Here is an 18,574-nt window from a genome sequence, read left to right on the forward strand (position 1 = left end):
TGTCAGTGCCGTTTGTATGTGTAAAATAGCAGTTGTTTGAAGGTTGGAATTTCTGTGACATCTACGCTATTTTTCACGTTAGCCCGTCGATGTCGTTTCACTGTACATGATAGCATTAAGATAGCAGATTTTCGTTAGATGAAACCTGGATTGTCTCTAGGTGCGATTGCCTGGCAACAGTTCAATGTATATTGCGCCTGCCCAAAGACGGCTGGCAGCGACTGCATCACCCACGCGACCCTCATGAAGCTAAGCGGCTTGGATAATGGTCCTCCCATTGAATGTTCTTTATCTATCGGCTCAACATAAGACTGTCACTGTTCTGCTGTTCTTCTGGGATCTACTGCATATGTGTTTAAGTTTGTGTCCTAATTTCCTGCTATACATTACACCATATGAAAAGCGCTTTGTTACAGCTCCAGCTGTTGTAAAATGCGCTATATAAATAAAGTTGTAATATATTGAATTGTTACTTCAGAATAATATGAGTATTATTGAAAATAAGTACAAGTCAAAAGTAGTCCTAATAATAAATTGACAAAAAGTAAATAATTACTGCAGAAAAAAAATTAAAGTATTGAGTAAGTGGTGAGTAATGTCTCATGTTGTTTTGTATTTTTGTTTTTAAATCTAATGTGAATATCAAATAGACAAAAATAAAGTTGGATTATGTGAATTAAAACATCAAATGTCACTAGTAGTGTTGGATTGGTGGAATAGAGTCATGTGATGGCGCGGTTTTCATCTATTGCGGGTGGGTTCATCTGACTTGCTGGGTATGTTCCACTGAGTAAATTATTACTATTTGAAATGGTGAAATATACTCACAGATTCCCCAGGGAGTCCAGGTGGACCGGGGTAACCTTTCTGTCCCTGAAGACAAAAAAAGAGATGACTGAGATGTAGACACAGAGCACGTGAAGCATAATCACAGGAGTAGAAATAGGCAGGTGAAAGAAAACACACACACACCCCAACACACCCCAACGCACTGAGTGTAAAAACCACTGTGGAAAAAAACGTGACAGTGCTAAGGTTATGTGTCCTTGGTGGGAGAGATGATGAGTGAAAAGTTTGTGCATGTTCACCAACAGGCCTGTCAAAGCAGTTTGGGGCCACATGTAAGGAGTCAAAATTTCACGATGCTGTCAAGGAATAAGACTTTCCAATGACGGCCCAGACCACAAATTCCACCTTAAGACAGCTTTGTCACAATGACAGAGCATTTGCTCCGTTAACCAAACAATCGTAACATAAATAAATAACTTGTTAAAGTGACATTCATCAAAACATGGCAGGAAGGGCGAGGGAAGCTCAAAAGCAGCTTCTGCGAAGTTTCTGCATTTGCTCTTTTTTTTTTTTGCTTACTTAGTGGAGGTAGGAAATGAGAAATTGGAATTTGCTTATGTTGCCGAGCAATCCCAATAGTCAACTAACTAGCAAGCCAACCAATCAACTGCAGACATAACGCAGCATCTTGCACTGAGAGATTTTCACTCGAAAAAAGAATGAGTAAAAAAATTTTTTTACGTTTTTTCCAAAATTGGTTATGCATAACCAACTTACCAACTAAAAAAACTACAAGTAATCGTTAACAAAATCATTTTGCTTTATTCTGAAAGCGGTGAGGGTGTATGGGGAAACTAAAAATGAAGCTTCCTTGTGTAACGTCATGAGTTATAATACTTTTTATTTTATTATTTATTTATTTTTTTTTTTAAGCATTTTTGTTTTTATTGTATTTCATTAACGAAAAGGTTGTTTCACTTTTGGTTGCAGTTCTTTTGTTAGTTGTCGTTAACTATAATAAGCTATTTTCTGTTTCATGTCCTCGCCTTGTCATGACCCTGACATGGCAGCCCGGCTTTGCATGATGGCTCACGCCTCCATACAAGCCAGAGCCATCCATCAGTCAACTCCACGCCGACACGCAGTCGTTAGTCGAGGCTGCGTGCGTGTCAAATTCTTGTAGCGCAGACTTTTAACTGTTCTGGTCGTCTCTCACATCTGGCGTGCATCATCCCACTTGGAGGCGGGATGGCAACAAATGAACACGCCGTCTGTCAAACTCGCCGGCGTAACACAGTGAGTTAAGACGTGTCTTAAAGTGTGTGCATGCGTATGCGTGTGTGTTTTCAAAATTTTGCGTGAAAGCTCTTATTGCTGACCACACATGGCCTTGTTGTGAATGGCTCGCACATGCCGAATATTATGCTTCCCATTTATGGGTCACACAAATCTTTCATCTTTTTACAACTAAGTACACATAACTGTAAAATCCCATTTATTGCAGATGATACATTCCAGTCTCATTTGCGGTGAAAATATGTGACCATGAAATCTAAAAATATGTATTTTCTATAGTTTTACCTCTCACACACGATTCAAGCAAACTCACTGTCAACAAATGGGAGACTATCGAATAACATCACTTTTACAAACTGAAAAGAAGACACACAGCTCTCCCGATAAGGAGACACAGTGTGCTTGCTTCAAGCTATTTGTTCGTCATCATTTATTCTAACCAAATAATGCTGCCTTGATGCTAAAATAAAGAGTGAAATGCCAAAGACGAACTCCGAAAGGAAAAAAAGCATCATTGTGACTAATTCTAAACTTTCATACAAATGCTATTTTGACTGACATGGCAAATTAAAACATACAAACTTAGCATACAACCATACTCAAATGATTTATTTTATTTACTTATTATTATTTTTAATACCTCCAAGTGCAATTTTTATCTTGTCATTCAGTGGATGGTCGACTATTTTGAATCGTGGGTGTGGGGTCGTCAGGTCAATGCAAACATGTACCACCTACATTAACAGGATGTTCTAAATATGATTATTATTTTTTTTTTTTGTTGCTGAATTTAGGATTAGTCATCCAACGGATCATTTTGGTGCGGCATTTTGTGGCATCAATTTGTCGGAAGCTCCAGTTACACGCCTGACGCTTTCAGTTGAAGCCCAGTGTTTACCTTACGCAGCTATCGCTCTTTGTCACTCTAATTATGGGAAAACTCAACACAAGTAGTGACACAAAATATTTGTGTGTTCAGCACAATGCGAGCAAGTGTGGTTCCGCCGTTAGGTTTGGATAAAATGATGATGCAACATGTTCAACTCCACACGTGCATGTATGTGGCCAGACGGCCGCTCTGGGCGACCACCTGACCACATCCTGAGGAGCGATATGTGCTCATTTGTGCGACCAACAAAGTTAAATGAGCCTGTCTTTGAGTGACGGCGAGACGGCGGGGGTCGCTTCTGTCTGCGGTGCTACCGGCGACTTCTGGCTATTCTATCTGATTGAATGCACATGCTTGTGAAGTATGCAGTGTTGTAAATACGTGCAGACTGGTGAAAAATGGCGGCCTCATTAGTGAACTCTTTATGAAGGAGATAAGGATCTGTAACCGTCTAGCCGCGGTTGGAGGTTAATGCTTAGCACCCGCAACACATGTACGGTACAGCTGTAAAATTAAGCCATAACATCAGAAGTTCATCATTTGTGGCTCCGCTATATACCAGATTTTGAAGATTAGCAAGTCTGAATTTAGAGTTGCAAGCCTTTTTTCTCAGGCTATGTGCTGCAACATGTCAGGCTGCCCTCAGGGTTACTGGAAGAGATGTAGCATGATTGAGAGCAAGAAAAAGGCAGAGAAGGTCCTCACCAAAGAAATCCCACAGAGCAGAGAGAATGTATGCTCGTGTGTATCGTTGTCTGCTCAATGTCGCAGGCTTAAAATGACTGTGTATTATCGATGATAATTTTCCATTAGCAAGTGTCTCAGGTTTTGGATTGCACGTTAGTATTAAGATAGCAGACTTCTGTTAGATGCATTTTGGTTCAGTTAAATATTGTAGCTTTTTTCTTAATTGAGATGTTTAATTGACTTTTGTTTTAAATGTCGGTTTTACTGTGAAGTTTAACTGAGAATGGCAAATTAACAGCTTAAAGCAAGTTGGCTTTGTATCAGTGTGAGAACATGAGTTAGGGAATACTTTATTTAAAAAAATGATTTTGTTTTAATGAGTTTAATATATTTGTGGGGGGGAAACTATGTACATAAAACATCTTTTTTCTTTGGTTTCGGTATTGCAAGTGAGACTGGAACATATCCCCGGCGATTCACTGAACTTTGGAAGCAATAAATTACATACCCATTGGAAACCGATTTGTTACAGACATAGGTGTACGTCAGAAAGCCACGGAATGCCTCAAGACGAATCCAATCCGAACAGACATAAAACGGAAACACTGACGGTGGGAACAGATGCAGCGGAAAGAACGGCGGCGTAGGAAAGGTGAGACGCGCGGCTCGTAATGCCTCGGTGAGGTTTGGCCCCGCATACGTCGCCTCTCCGTGACCTGGCCCGACATCTTGAAAAGCCATTCGGCGGCCATTCGCGAGAACAAATATTGCACAGAGAACTCGAACATGCTTGGCTTGCCTTTGTGTCGGCGGCCGTAGAAAGGCATCCCATCGAATTTCCACTTCCCAGATCGAAGTGTCAGGCTGGGGTTGAGTTAGAGTGTGCATGTTGTGCGTTTGTGTGTGCTTAGGTGTGTATGACAAGAAAGGGGGAGAGCAGTTCTCTAGTTTTCCTAAACCGAGACGGAGCGCTTGTTTCACGGTCACCTAGTGCCATTAACACTATCGTCAGCTATCATCAGCGCAGCCATGGCTCAGGAGGCAGAGCGAGTCGTCCAGTGACCGACAGGTTAGCTGTTCGAATCCCGCTCTGTCCGAGTCATATAGCGTTGGGCTAGACACCTCACTCATCTTGCCTCCAATGTCAATCACGCTGCTGTATGGCTGGGTGTGAATGTTTGACGCTTCCGTCATCTTGCCCCAGGGCAGCTGTGGCTACACAACAGCGTTTACCACCACCAGAGCGTGAATACGTGAGAGCATGAATAATGTATCCATTGTGAAGTGTCTTTAAGCATCCAGAAAAGCGCTATATAAAACTGAGGCATTATTATCGCTGTGGAAGCCATCCTTGCCAGACAAGATTGCGCTAAATCAGAAAATTGAGAAAATTCTACTTGACCACGTGGGGCCACACTAGTAGTACTCGTAGCACATAGACCATTAGTTACAGAGTATCAAGTTTTTCCTATCTTGTGACATATAATTGTCCATCTAGTATGCTGAGATTGTCCTTTTAGTAGAACAATGATGGTACTAGTATCAAACCTACTTAACTATTTGTTCAGAATCACTCATGCCCAGTACAATTGATTGAATCAATCAACTTCAGTAAAAAAAAAATAAATTAATAGTGTACCTCTAAATTGAAACTAAATAGTCTTGCGAGATTGGCACACCACAAAATAGCCTCAAAAATATCAAATGTGGCCTCAAAAAAAAAGAAGAAAAAAAAAAAAAGAAAATCAAGCTTTGTTTCAGCTCTCAAATGCTGCGACTGTTTCAGCCTGAAACCCTGTATCGAGCATCATTTTTATGCCTACACATTTCAACGTGTTTGAACTGCAAAAAAAATTGTGAATATAGCCCATATGAGCAGGCACTAGCAACCAGCTAGCTTCTAAGCTAGCTAGTTCCAATAACGAAATAACTCACAATTTCTCCAGATAACCACCTCCGTGCACGCAGATGCTAACGTTAACATAAAGTTGGGGATGACTGACTCATGACTGATACTTTGTGCATCGCTGGAAGTCGTTTTACTTTACCTTACTAGTACGGACAAAGAGCACTTCTGTACGCCTGGCCAAAAGATGAGGCACGTCGACGCTTCTGCGGGGATTGAAGCAAGGTGGTGACTGATTAAAGCTAACAGGTCGACGTCCAGCTGAGAAGTAGAGGAGGTTGTATGCTGTACATCATTTAGAGCAGGATGCAGAGGGGTTAATAAGCACTTGGGGTACAGAAAGGAAACCCTTGTGGTTCATTTAACAAGCTTCCTTCGCAGGCATCTTGTCTGATAATTGAGTCACCATGGCAATGGCGTTCATGACGACCATGATGTCAGTCAGACTCCCAAAAAGCTATGACACAATAATAGTAGCAGTAGTAGCGGACGTGCATGCGAGTGAGGTGATCCGACGCTTAAGCATCATTAGCGCTCATCACAGATGAAGATCAATGAGAAGAACCTGGCAATCTCGCAACCTCCTCATCTGGGCTCATTTAGTCGAGCCCTTTGTAAATGTTTCCCAGCAGATTTACAATTTCCATTGTGATTGAGAGCGCGAGCGACGGTGTCAAGTTTGTTACGAGACGTACTGTGCTTCTCTCGAACACACACACGAAGGGCTAAGGCCTAACAAATGCCACATGTCAAGCCGCAGGCCGTCATCCAAGTGGAGTCCGATGCGCAGATGCGCTTCGTGATTGTGCAGCGATGAGCGAGACTTGGGCCCACCGCACACCGAGCGATGCTGCGCACCCTTGCGGGGGTCTTCAACTAGTTTTCATGAGGGGCCAACTAGTCCATGAGCTGCATGGCACTGACGCAGCATTAATGACCAAACAAAAATGTTATGTGGTATCGCACGAACTTGGACAAAAATGTTTCCCTGTAACGAAGAGCCAGCTGACCACGACCATGCCGTACTACAGCGTTATATAAGTACTGTATCATAATAATTTTCCCTAGTTATGGTGGGTATAACAAAAAGAAAAGATTTAAAATCGTAAAATCCATTTAGATTTAAAAGAACCGAGTTGAATTATTCCACTTTATGATTGAAAAAATTAGAAAGACATATCTTCCACATTTAAAGTACTGACAAGTTCATTCATATGTATGGCCAATGACAGCAAGAAACTCATTACATCAAAACCTTGCTAACTGAGTTAACTTGCGAACCGTATCGAATCAAATCAGAAAGCCACTGAATCAAAACGAATTTAATAGTATGCCACCCCATGTATGAGGGATGCACAGCCCAAATATTACAAATTTTCACATCTCTGTTGTCACTGTTGGCTGGAAACCAAATATGGCCATACTCATATTTTGTCTACAAATATATACCAATAGTTTGTTCCCATGTCATTTACACATTATCAACAAATTCATAGTGTTGTAAATAGTTACAGAACAAATCCATTAACTCTATTGGTTAAAACTCTCTTATAATTGTCGAGCTTATCCGCCTCTTCACTCTGTGGGAGCCATGCTGCATTAGATTGCCTCAAGATTGAAATTATGGATGTTTTTTGGACAATGATGACTGAAAATAGTCTACATGCATTTGAGTAAGCCTGTTTTATTAAAAATAACTAGCTATAATTCTGCATCGCGGAAGGAAATCACAAAACTCCGTTTGTATACAGATTAATTTCTGGCCATGACACGCTTAATTTCGAGCATCACTCAGAGCTCTAAGACATTAGAAAAGGAATTTTGGATGACAAAACCTCAGACAACCTTCAACAGTAACATGGGAGAGTGCATGATATGCTGCTGCAGCTCTTAGAGGCAAAGACAAAAAAGTGACTCGTGTAAAGCTTAGTAAGGTTGAAACAAAGAGGCACTTGTGTGTTTCTGAGTGGCCATTTGAGACACTTGGGTGAGGTAGGAGTGATCAGCGCGGGTTACCTTTCGACCTTCTTGACCGGTCATTCCAGCCGGGCCGATGATTCCCAAGTCCCCCTTGAAGAAAAAAAAATGTGACAAAAGGCAAGAATGCTCAAAATGTAGCCTTGCACAAGTGGCGCGTGAGCACGAATCTGTGAAAAGGAAGATACCTTTTCTCCTTTAGGTGCCGGTCCAGGTGAGTTGCCAGGGTCTCCTTTTCGACCCTAAAAGGAAAATAAAAACCATCAAGCATGATAATCAAATGAGCTAGGTATGTACTTTTTTATTTTTTTTATTTTACAACATTCACTTGGAAGAGCTTGACCAAGATGAGAAGAGCAAGAAAGTTACAAACTATAATGAAGCAACGCTTCAAAGCTTTAAAGCAACTAACACACGAGAGTAACCCCCCTGCGGTTTACAACTTGATTTAATTCATGAACTGAGAAAAAGAAGAAAAATCTGCAGTGCATAGGATGAAACACTCCTGCTCGTTTGCACTACACACCCAAAAAGAAATCGACTTGAAAATGTGATTTAAAAAAACTACAGTATTCATGCAAGTTTATAATTGTATGGGGATAATAATAATAATAATAATAAAAAAACATGCAACTGCAACTTAATTTTCTTCAATTTAGATCTTTTTGTGTAATTTTATAATTTAGTTTGCACAAATTCAAAGTGCTTTATTTTTCATTAGGGCTTGCAATCACCAATTCATGTTCCAATTGACTTTTTGTCTCAGTAGAATATAACTCATTTGTTGGAATAGTACAGCGTTACTTTCACCAATTTATTACATTTTTCTCATTACAATTTTGTTTGTTTGATTTTAAAAAATTAAATTAAATAAAAAAACACAACAAAAAAAACAACCTTGGTGACAAATATTACCAGCAAAACCAAAACATAAGCACTTGTCCTTGCTACAATCTGGCATTGTGATTAAGATGACCATTAGCTAGCAGGTAGAGCAAATTAAAAATTGACAAGAAAAGACCCTAAAATACAAGGAAAGGTTTTGTCAACACACACGTATAGCATTTTCTTCTTTGTAATGCACATAAAATATGGTTTGTCAAAGAGCACAAAGCCAACAGTTGCTCTCCTGTTTTCACATGTTAAAATTGGACTCCGTTCACTTTCTGCCTTAAAATATCTCCTTCCCGGACCAGAATTTCCGTTCACCACTGCCGTCTGTCCATGGAAGAACACTGACTCTCTTGTTGGACACAAGAACAAACACCTCTGACCACATTTTGTCAGGAAAGAGCTCTTCAAAATATTATACAAACACAGCGACGGAAGACTGCTGCACATGCATCAGTCTGAACCTCAAATGTACTGGCTGATGATAACTGCCTGTTTATGTGTTTAACTAGACCTTGTCTCAGGTGAAGAAGTCAGACCAGCCAGATTTTCATTGAAATGTATCTGTCGATATTTTCCAAGTGCATGGCTTTAATCAAGGATATCCATTTCTGTGCCTTTTCTGTGACACTTCCAGTCTCTCTCTCTCTCTCTCTCTTTCTCTCGCTCTCTCTGTCTCTCTCAACATTCTGATGACACTGGAATCATAGAAAGTGGAAATTCCTTAACTGTTTATGAGTAGTACATAAATAAATGTACTGCACTATGAAGACTTTCCGTAAGGACGTGAAAATCCAAGACAACATAGGTTTGTGGGCCAGCGAGCGATTTCAAAACTGCAGAAGCGATCACGAAACCCATTCAGGCAAAGTGACATGATGCCCTCCCGTCATAACTGCAAGCAGTCAGAGACAGTACCGTGGCTTGGCATAGGAAGGCTATCGTAACAACGAGCGCAGCTACGGTAGCTAATGAGCATGGGTGACATCAGTTCATTTCGGCTCTGACGTGAATTCACAAAGCGGAGAAGAACAAAGACGTAGCAACTTATTTTCTCACAAAAAGGTCACAAAAGTTACCTTGAGGCCGGGCGGACCAGTTCGGCCAGGGTTTCCATGGGGACCCGGAGGACCCTGCAGAAGACAAAACAGCAAAGTGACTAAAACACTCCACGCCACAACATTCTGGATATTGCACTTTTGCTACTAGTGCAACCAGACTGACACGATGTCAGCGGGAGATCGCTGTCTGGAGGAAACGTGCTATTTCAACCTAATTTGCGAGTTACTTGGGATTGGTGTGCTTGTGGGGGTTATGGAAAATGGGGCTCTGTGGAGGAGCTCCGCCATATGGATGTGGTTTTCCTGCACCGTGTTGTCTCTAACACACACACACATTTGTCAAGCCTCATAACGACGAATCCAGATCACTTCATTGCAAAACATTTTGGAATCCCCTGCCAAGTTTGTGCCGGAGACGGGATCAGCTGTTGTTGTTGTTGTCGTAGTAGTAGTAGAATTTGGTGAAACGGAAGCATGTTTCCATATCCAGGTGAGTGAAGAGGTGAGACAAAATCCAGTTGTCTCAAATTCAAAGACTTTGACACGGCCACTTAGTTGTCTTGGAGGCTTTTTCTTGCTGATCTCTGACCTGGGGCCTTGTTCTCTACCTGGTGGGGCATCTCTCGCCTTGCCTTCGCCCCCCTGTGTGAGGTTAAGGGTCGGCCGAAGAGGCGGACCGTGTGGGGTTCATTGAGGTGAATCGGAACAAGTTGGCCTTCTTCAAGTCTTCGGGAATGAGCATCTGCAGACGTGTCATTCGAAACTTCCCCGTCAGAGCACACCGCCACGCGTTCATGACGTTTTGAAGAGAAGCAAATACTCACGGGATGAAAGCCCATCGTTGCTTCTTTGTTGTAATAAACTGAGTCCAGACAGCCTTGGATGATTGACGATATAGGAACAATTTTGCTTTTCTAAAAAATTTGTGAGCCAATTATGCTTTTAGAATAATGCTATTTCATTAGTATAATCGTATAACTTCAAACTTCCTGATGATCATTGATGATCACCCAATGTGCACAATCAACGGGACATCTAATTAGTTTGTGTATTTTTTGTTTTTTTTTAAGATATTTGCCTACTTGTGCTTGACACGCCAGCTATTTTCATTCCAGGGATTCTCAAGTTTTAATGATCTCGCCTCACCCTCATGGCCCTTTCATTGCTGTTTCGCATGCAGCTGGCCGTGACTCTCCAGACTTTTGGGGTGTTTGTGTGCGTCCAGACAGTGTTCGCTGAATGCTGTTCTTCCCAAAATACACCAACACACACAGGAGGCATGTTTGAATTACATGTTTCGCAATGTGGTTTGGGGAGTACACTTGTAGACATGGGCTGGCACAGGATTTTTTTTTTTTTTTTTAATATTGGTTTTGTTTTTGGGTACAGCGACCTTGCCTCCATGTCTTGCCCGGAAAACAGGTGTCTAATTAGAGAAGGCAAAGGCGGGGTGCACGCGAGGGCCCCTGACCGGCGGCGGCCTCGGCGGCTTTGCAGGGCGTCACTGCGGTCCACTGCAGTCCTACCTCAGCTCGGGGCAAAATAATACTGATTTAAGAAGTACGGCGCTTTATGTTTGGTGTCATGGCAACGGCACGTCACTCTCAGGTATATAAATATCACGCAAATTGCATCTTGGTGCCATATGTGCAGCTAAAACGTAGTTGCCGGACATTACAGTTGGACCCATGACATCAGGTTCCCACATAGAATATTTTTGACAAGCTCTGAAATGGGCGTAAACTAGCGTCCGACTTTGAAGCACATGCTCGTAAAAGCCACTTAATATACAGTCTCCCTCGAAAGACATTTAGTTCATCATTTAGAGCCAGATGGGAGCCGGAGGGGATGATTTTAAAGACTATTTTCCAACAGGAGGAACAGAAAGGTTGAAGTTGAAGGGGGACCCCGAATATCAGCTGACGTTGGCCCTTATCAATGACAAAATGTTTGAAATCCCCTTTCTAGATACTGCTGCTGGGTGGCAGGTAGTGTAAAGCAGGTGTGCTCAAGTCCGGTCCTCGAGATCTCAGCCTGTTTTAGATGCATCCCTACTGCAAAATATCTGATTCAAAGATCAGGATCGTTTTCAGGATTTTGCATACGTTGCTAATGAGCTGATCACTTGAATCAGCCGTGTTGGAACAGGGATACACCTAAAAGCCCTCTAATCTCGTTGCACACTTGAGTACAATGACAATAAAGGGATTTCTAATTCTAATTCTAATTCTAAAAACAGATATGAGCTCTTGAAGACCGCACTTGAGCACCCCCGGTGTGAAGGACTCCAAGACACCCACATTATTAACACAACTGGTGTCAGACTTTGCAGTGACAACTGGATTCAGGACCTGACTAGCAGGCTTGTCGTGAAAGATGACAACAAAATGGAGGTAAATTTATCAGTCAGGGGAAAAAGGCATTGATTTTAAAGGCTTGCCAAACGTTTTTAATTCATTCAAATTTAGGAAGGTTGTTGGCAAGACTCTTCTGTCTTGTGTCACATTTAGAAGATTTCAAAAGGAATTTAACTCCAAATTTGAACGAGGTATGCATTGTGTCAGGCTTAATTGTATAAGACACCCCCTCTAAAATGAAAACTTTGAACTGAACCCCCCCCAAAAAATTGAGACCTTTTTTCAGTTTCTGCCATTAAAACCTCACAATGACAATATTTGCGTTTTGGGATTTTTTTCTATTTTTAGAATATTTTTATTTTTATTTTACACAAACTTGTAAGTATAAGTAGTAAACTTATAATTTTGCACTGGTGTAATTTTTCAGTTTTTTTTAAGCTCTGTGTGTGAGCTGTAAAAATACTGAACAAAAGTAATCCGGTTAGGTTTAGTGTTACGCTGAGGAGAATAGTGTGCGCGCCGAACAGACGGGTTCAGTCTTCGCACGCGTCCACTCGCACCTCCCTGCCACCGCCGCCGTCGTCGTCACACGCCCTCAAAACGGACGCGTCTGTGCGGAGAGCGGTTGCCGCGGTAATGGCGTCTCACACGCACGTGTGGGGATCAGAGGTCAAGGTTCGCGGCAGTTGCCTGGCAGGGCTCAATAGTGCTCTGTGTGTCATCACGTCGGCTTCCCGTAATCCAAGGCTGCAGAAGGTTATGCGGGGGGAAAAAAGGGCATGTCTGCAGGATTTCAGCGGGAAACCCAAAAGAAATCAGACTGAACAGTGTTGTCAGTCTGTACAAGTGCCCAGTCAATGTGAATCAACTACAGTGTTTCCCCAATTTATCACGTTGATTTTGAAGCAAACATTTATTGTGGGTTTTATAAAATAATTAACTTGTGGCTTTGATCCATTGACATTTTTGGTGCTTATCTGAATAAACTTAAAACATTTTCCCCATTTTGCTTCATTTCTGCCAGTGAATAATTTTACTTTAGGTAAATACAGGAAGTGGATATACATAAATTATTTTCAAAGATTAGGTTTGTTAGGCCTTGGCAGTGGTCCGTATTCTACAGAGGGCCAATCATGGCAATGGAGAAAAAAAAAGGCTCCCCGGCTCTCTGCAGATGTTGAACAGTACAGCTTTGGCTGATGCAAATAAATAAACAGGCTGATTATCACACGTCTGCAAAAAATTATATGCCAATCAATTGTCCGTCTTTGACTTTTGAAGTCAAACTTGGTTTGTTTCAGCGGTTCGTCGGAGGCAAACTTTTTCTCAACAAGATTTGCATTACAGTGCTCCCATCGGACATCATCAACTCTCTCAAGACCCAACCTATCAATTCCTGGAGTTTTTCTTTCTTTTATTCCCATAAATTCACGTGAATTCTCATGGAACCCTTTTTCAACTTTAAAAAGTCCTGAAATTTTGAAACACAGGCCCAGAATGGGATTCCCCCAAAAACGCAAAGAAGGCTGCTTGCCACAGGGGCTGAGGTCGCAGAGAAAACTCCAGCGCAGCCATGTGTTCTCTGTCTGTTTACAGTGCTTTTATTAGGCATCCTGTGGCACAGGCAGCTTTTGAAAGGCCGTCTTTATAGGAGCTTTCCTGTTTATGCTTAGGGGTGGGAGGTCACCATATTCAGCACGGGGCTGAATATGGTCAATCTGCTTGCATAGGAAATCCTTGTGTGAGTGTGTATGTGTGTGTGTGTGTGAGAGTGACACAGGCGAGAGTGCGAGTGTGTCGGCTGTGCGGGATTGATGGAGATTTGGACTTTGGGAGTTATTATTACAACCATTATAACTCCAAGGAACAATCTGGGTCTTTAACTTGTCGGATGGAAGCGCTGGACAGAGGCTCTCTGTCACCTCTCTGTTACTGAGGCGTTAGTAAACATGTACACACGGACAGCACACAGACACATTCAGACGCAAGGATCGCTCCAATAGCACTGGCGCGAATATTATGGAAAATTGACTTTTAAATGGATGGTATACACATAGCTGGAGTTGGGCTACGTGAGTTTACTCTCTACGAGTTTACTCATTCTGTATTTGTGTGCTTGACTGCTTTTCCCATTCTGTCGCTGTCCTTGAAGACACAAGCGAGGGCATTACAGTACTTTAACTACAGGTTTCTCCCTGCCCAAAATTTAGCAGCGAGATTCTCTGAAGATCTGGCGCTGTCAAACACTATCTAGTCAAAGCCATTAGGTAAGCTGAACTGCAACGTGTGCACAGATTCCTGTGAATCCAATAGTGAGTGAATTGGTCAACTCTCTAACAAACACCTGACGCTACATTGGCATCGGACAGACCTGACCTGCCACCAAACCAGATTGGTTCCAACAAGAGTCTGACGAATGGACTTCCAGCATGCTGTAATTCTTGACATTTTGAAAGAAGAATGTGAGAGATGTCTTAAGACGCAATGCACATTCTGTCCCCTTAAACACTGAGAACCAAACCTTTTAGTGTGATTATTGCAGCTGCAATAGTGTGTGAAGAAAGAAGGAACAGGACTCACCCGAGCACCCCTCTTTCCTGACAGGCCTGGCTTCCCTGGTGGTCCTTGAAGTCCCTGCAGAACAAGAAAAAAAAAATCAACTCAGTGATGCCTTTTGACTGACACCATATACATATATACACATGCACTCAATCAACCATCAGGTCATCGAGGACTGAGGTAATTCCATTAGCAGGTGATGAGAGCTGAGGCATGTCCGTCGGGTAGTTCTGAGCCAGTGTGGCAGGAAACGGGAGAAATAACAAGTCATTTCCTGTGCCACCGAATGCCCCTGTGTGGCTTTATCACACCCAATCATTTTCTTTAATCAAAAGAGGAGGGGGAGGGTGAAGTCAAGAAAAGCAACAACAGGCTCTGAATGCCAGCTTCTGTGGAATTGTTTTTGAAAGCTTAGTGTAAACTGGCAGGAAATCTCTTCCAGATTAAAAAGAAGAATTTAAAGACTTTGAAACAATATGGAGCCTCTCCCGTCGCAATCATTGCTCCTTCCCATGTCTCGAATGTCTCTTTTCCGCTTCCTGTCACTCTGATGGTTCTAATTGCCGCCCAATTCTGACGCCTTGACCCCCAAGCTTGAGACCACCCCTATTAGTGCAGGTAGCGCATTCTTTTTGTGGCCCCAGGACCTGTCATCAGATTGATCGGCACCCTGACAGGCCTCAGTTAGATGCATTCATCTCTTATATTTGTCACAAGTTCTGCTACGTTATGCCAAATGATCAGGTAGAATTTTAAAAAAAGTGTCTTTTGGCTGATGACAGCAGTGGAGGTATCACTTCCCCCCCTCCCCAAAAAAATAATTACAACTAAATATACAAGAAAATGAAAGCTCACAGAAAACAAATAAGCTCCGTTAGAGGTGAGTTTGTCACAAAGGAAAGCTTGAAGTACGAATGCAACAAATCCGACCAATCAAACAACTTCTTGGTCTCAAACAAATTGAAATACGATTGTACACTCAACGCTAAAACAGGATCAGCTCTGACTGAGGCGGACAGTCGAGTTGTAACTGAAACACACTGAAATCTACAGAAAAGGCGCAAACTCATTTGTCTGCCTTGGTATTTCCTAGTCTTATGAGCATTTTGCTACCTTTTCGTTTGCATTGAGAAGCTAAATGATGGTGTTTACCAACTGTCTTGACCCTCGACCCAGCTTTGAAGGTGGGCCGTGTGACCTCCACTACCACCCTATGACAGAGGAATCTGGTGCAAAGACGGCAAGGCGTCAGACCTGACACGTCACGCCCAGCAGTGAGGGATTGGTGCGCAGAGATGAAAACGGCGAGAGAGGATTTCGAACCTGTGTGGGATTTGGGGCAGGACGAAATTAACCTCCGTAAGCTATAGCTATGCATCAATGATTTCAAGGCACATGGCACAAGAACCAGAATGACCCGAATGAATGACAAAGTGAATAGCCGCAACTGAAGCAAACCATTAAACTTTATCATCAACACACTGCACTTATTGTTGAAACTGAGGCAAAAACCTCTTACCGCGGGGCCAGGTTCTCCTTTTAGTCCAACAGGTCCATTTAGCAGGGAGAACTGAGTAGGTGCCACCTCCCAGTTCTGGAAGCCATCAGTGGCAGGTGATGTGACAAGATTGTACGAAGGTGTGGTCGGTCGTGGAGTGACCGGAGCCTTGGTGCTTCTGGCTTGCTTGGTTGGCTTAATGACCTGTTTCGGGTTTGGCTTGGTGGTTTTAGCAAAAGTTTTGGATAGGGTTCCTTTAAAAGGGTTGACTTTTGATACTACTGGTTTAGAGGGAAACACTTTGACAGAATTTAGCTTAGGCTTAGAGAGAGTGGCTTTGGATGGTATGACTTTGGGCTTAGTGGGAGTTTTCTTAGCTGTGGTCGGCTGCGGTTTCTTTAGAGCTGGAGCTTGATCTGATAAAGTAGAGTCAAGTTTTTTCTTGGAAGGATTTGGGCTTGTAGTAGTTGTGGGAGTGGGGTTCTTCTTTTCTGTTACTGCAATTACCTTCTTATTTTGCAAAGTGGGCTTTGGAGAAGTTTGTCTGGTGGTTGTCTGACTTGTGGTTGTCGAGGCGGATGGTCTCGTGGCAGGTGGTTTGGTTGGGGCTGCTGTGGTCCTGAGTGGAGCCGTGACAGTTTCAGTCCTGGCCTTGGTCGGCGGAGATGCTAAGCCAAGATGAGCCGTGACTGGCATAACAGTTCTCGGCAAAATCATCGGAGTTGTCCCGGGGGAGGGCTTTATTGTTTGGGTGGTACCTAAATATCTGACAGCAGAAGCAGCAGCCGCAACACTCCGGGCGAGGCTTCGCCCAGTGGCCTTCTTGGTAATCAGGCTACCATGTCTGGGGGCAGCTGTGGATGATGCATTGATTTGTCGTGGTAAGATGGGCAGCAAAGGTGCAAGATTCTGCCTGTACGTGTCAGCTTCCCTGCACTGTTTCTTGATGTACTTGCAGTAGTTGTGAGCTGCCTTGGCAGAAGGGATCAGGTCAAACTGGCAGATGGCTCCTTCAAAGTGAGCCCAAGCTTGTTGGCTTGAGCGGCCCAGCAGGAAGGAGTCCTCGTACTCCGGTGACAGTCCCTCTTCACTGTCCCACCCAAAGTCCACATGAACACTCTGCTCTCCGCAGGAGGCATATAGAGTCACTTTCTGTCCTTTAATTCCCACTGCCAGCTGGTGCCACTGGCCATCGTGGGGTTCATAAGGCAGGGCAACAGAGGAGTTTGGTCCCGTGTGGAGTACGAGACTGCCCGGGACAAGCTGCAAGCCGAGGAGAAGCTTCTTTTTCTCCGAGAGAAGGGTGAAGAGGAAAGCGCTGTTTACTCGGTGCGAGCGCACACTCAGGATCAGTGTCGCGTCGGTCCAGACGGCCGTCGGCCAGATGGAGCGCAGTGGACCCTCAATGTGTGCCAGTTGGTTGAGGATGATTCCAGATTTGAAGGGAATGACCCCAGCTGGTATGGAGCGTGATGGCTTGTCTCCCTTAAGCCCCAGCTTTTGGAGGATGTCCACATCTGCAGGGATGGAAAAGTAGCGTTAGAAGCACATACAATTGAAATTGGGAAAAAGTCAAATCAAAGGGGATTACAGTGAAGAATTGCTTGAGTACTTCTTTCCTCCTGATGCCTGAGTTTTCGTGGTGTATTTGTCTCATATTTTTATGGCATCAAGGTGGAGAAATTACAAAACAACAGGCAAGATATCAGGTCTTACAACCAACCTTATATGGTGTGTCAGACAGCAGTTGAGGAAAGTGAAACTAAATTTTAAGACAAATATAATGTTCGGATGACAGAAATAAACTTGTTGGTCAGCAGCAAACTGCTTCGGCACGTTGTCTACTGTAAATTCGAGCCAAACCAAATGACTAAGAGAAAAACATCGACACCGGTCCTGGTGGATGGGTGGCCTTGGTCATTTTTTTTGTTCATGCTTCTCCTGCAGTGATCCTGCACTAATGGACATTTTTGGTGGAGCAGCTGTCCACAGCTTCCAATTTAAGCAGTTAAGCAAACAAGAAGTATACAACCGTGCAACATTGATCCCTTTGGTTATAGTTTGTGGACTATGACAAATCTTTGTGAACCCACCGTAGCGCATATTTTTCAAACGATCATTTTTGATGGCGTTTTACAGTATATGGGCAAGTCCCAATTTAGAGTTCCGAGCCGTGAGCGTATTGTCAGGATGTGCCATAGCAGGCCGGGCTGCACTGGGATCTTCTGTAAGGGATTCTGAATAATTGTGGTCATCGTTTGATATCTCGGCACCTTCATATTGGTCATTGGAGACTTCAATCTGGCTTTGGCTTCTCTTCACGAGGGCCGCGGGGGTGCTGGGGCCTATCCCAGCTGTCTTCGGGTAGTAGGCAAGGTACACCCTGAACAGGTCGCCAGACAATTGCAAAGCAGGATGTGTTTTAAGAAGTTTAAATGTTTTCAACGCATGTGGCAGGAGTTGCTCTATTTCTTGGATTTTTCATGTGATCATGTGTAGGTCCAGAAACATTCCCTCACGATAAATGGTGGTTCACCAAATACAAGGTGGTCCTGGACCAATTAATAGTCCGGTTATTGCTTGGTGCCAACTACATTGAATATCATGGCGTTGTGGTGTCCAGCATGTTGTGCTCTGATCTTTGTTTTAAGGCTTGAGAAGGTT

General features: G+C 43.1%; 1 protein-coding gene across 1 annotated transcript in view; it reads right to left on the minus strand.

The window, feature by feature from the left end:
• Positions 1–18,574, minus strand: part of LOC148319368 (uncharacterized) — a 55,516-nt gene that overhangs the window by 31,855 nt on the left and 5,087 nt on the right. Inside the window, exons 3-8 of the mRNA XM_088281717.1 lie at positions 15,932–17,427; positions 14,434–14,487; positions 9,515–9,568; positions 7,733–7,786; positions 7,584–7,637; positions 829–873 (exon numbers count right to left, since the gene is read on the minus strand). Of these exons, the coding sequence (XP_088137843.1) occupies positions 829–873; positions 7,584–7,637; positions 7,733–7,786; positions 9,515–9,568; positions 14,434–14,487; positions 15,932–17,427 (1,757 nt within the window). The remainder of the gene's footprint in view (positions 1–828; positions 874–7,583; positions 7,638–7,732; positions 7,787–9,514; positions 9,569–14,433; positions 14,488–15,931; positions 17,428–18,574) is intronic.

This window comes from Idiotropiscis lumnitzeri, chromosome 18 (assembly GCF_059441095.1).
Source record: "Idiotropiscis lumnitzeri isolate Australia: NSW breed Sydney's pygmy pipehorse chromosome 18, RoL_Ilum_1.0, whole genome shotgun sequence".
NCBI lineage: Eukaryota > Metazoa > Chordata > Actinopteri > Syngnathiformes > Syngnathidae > Idiotropiscis > Idiotropiscis lumnitzeri.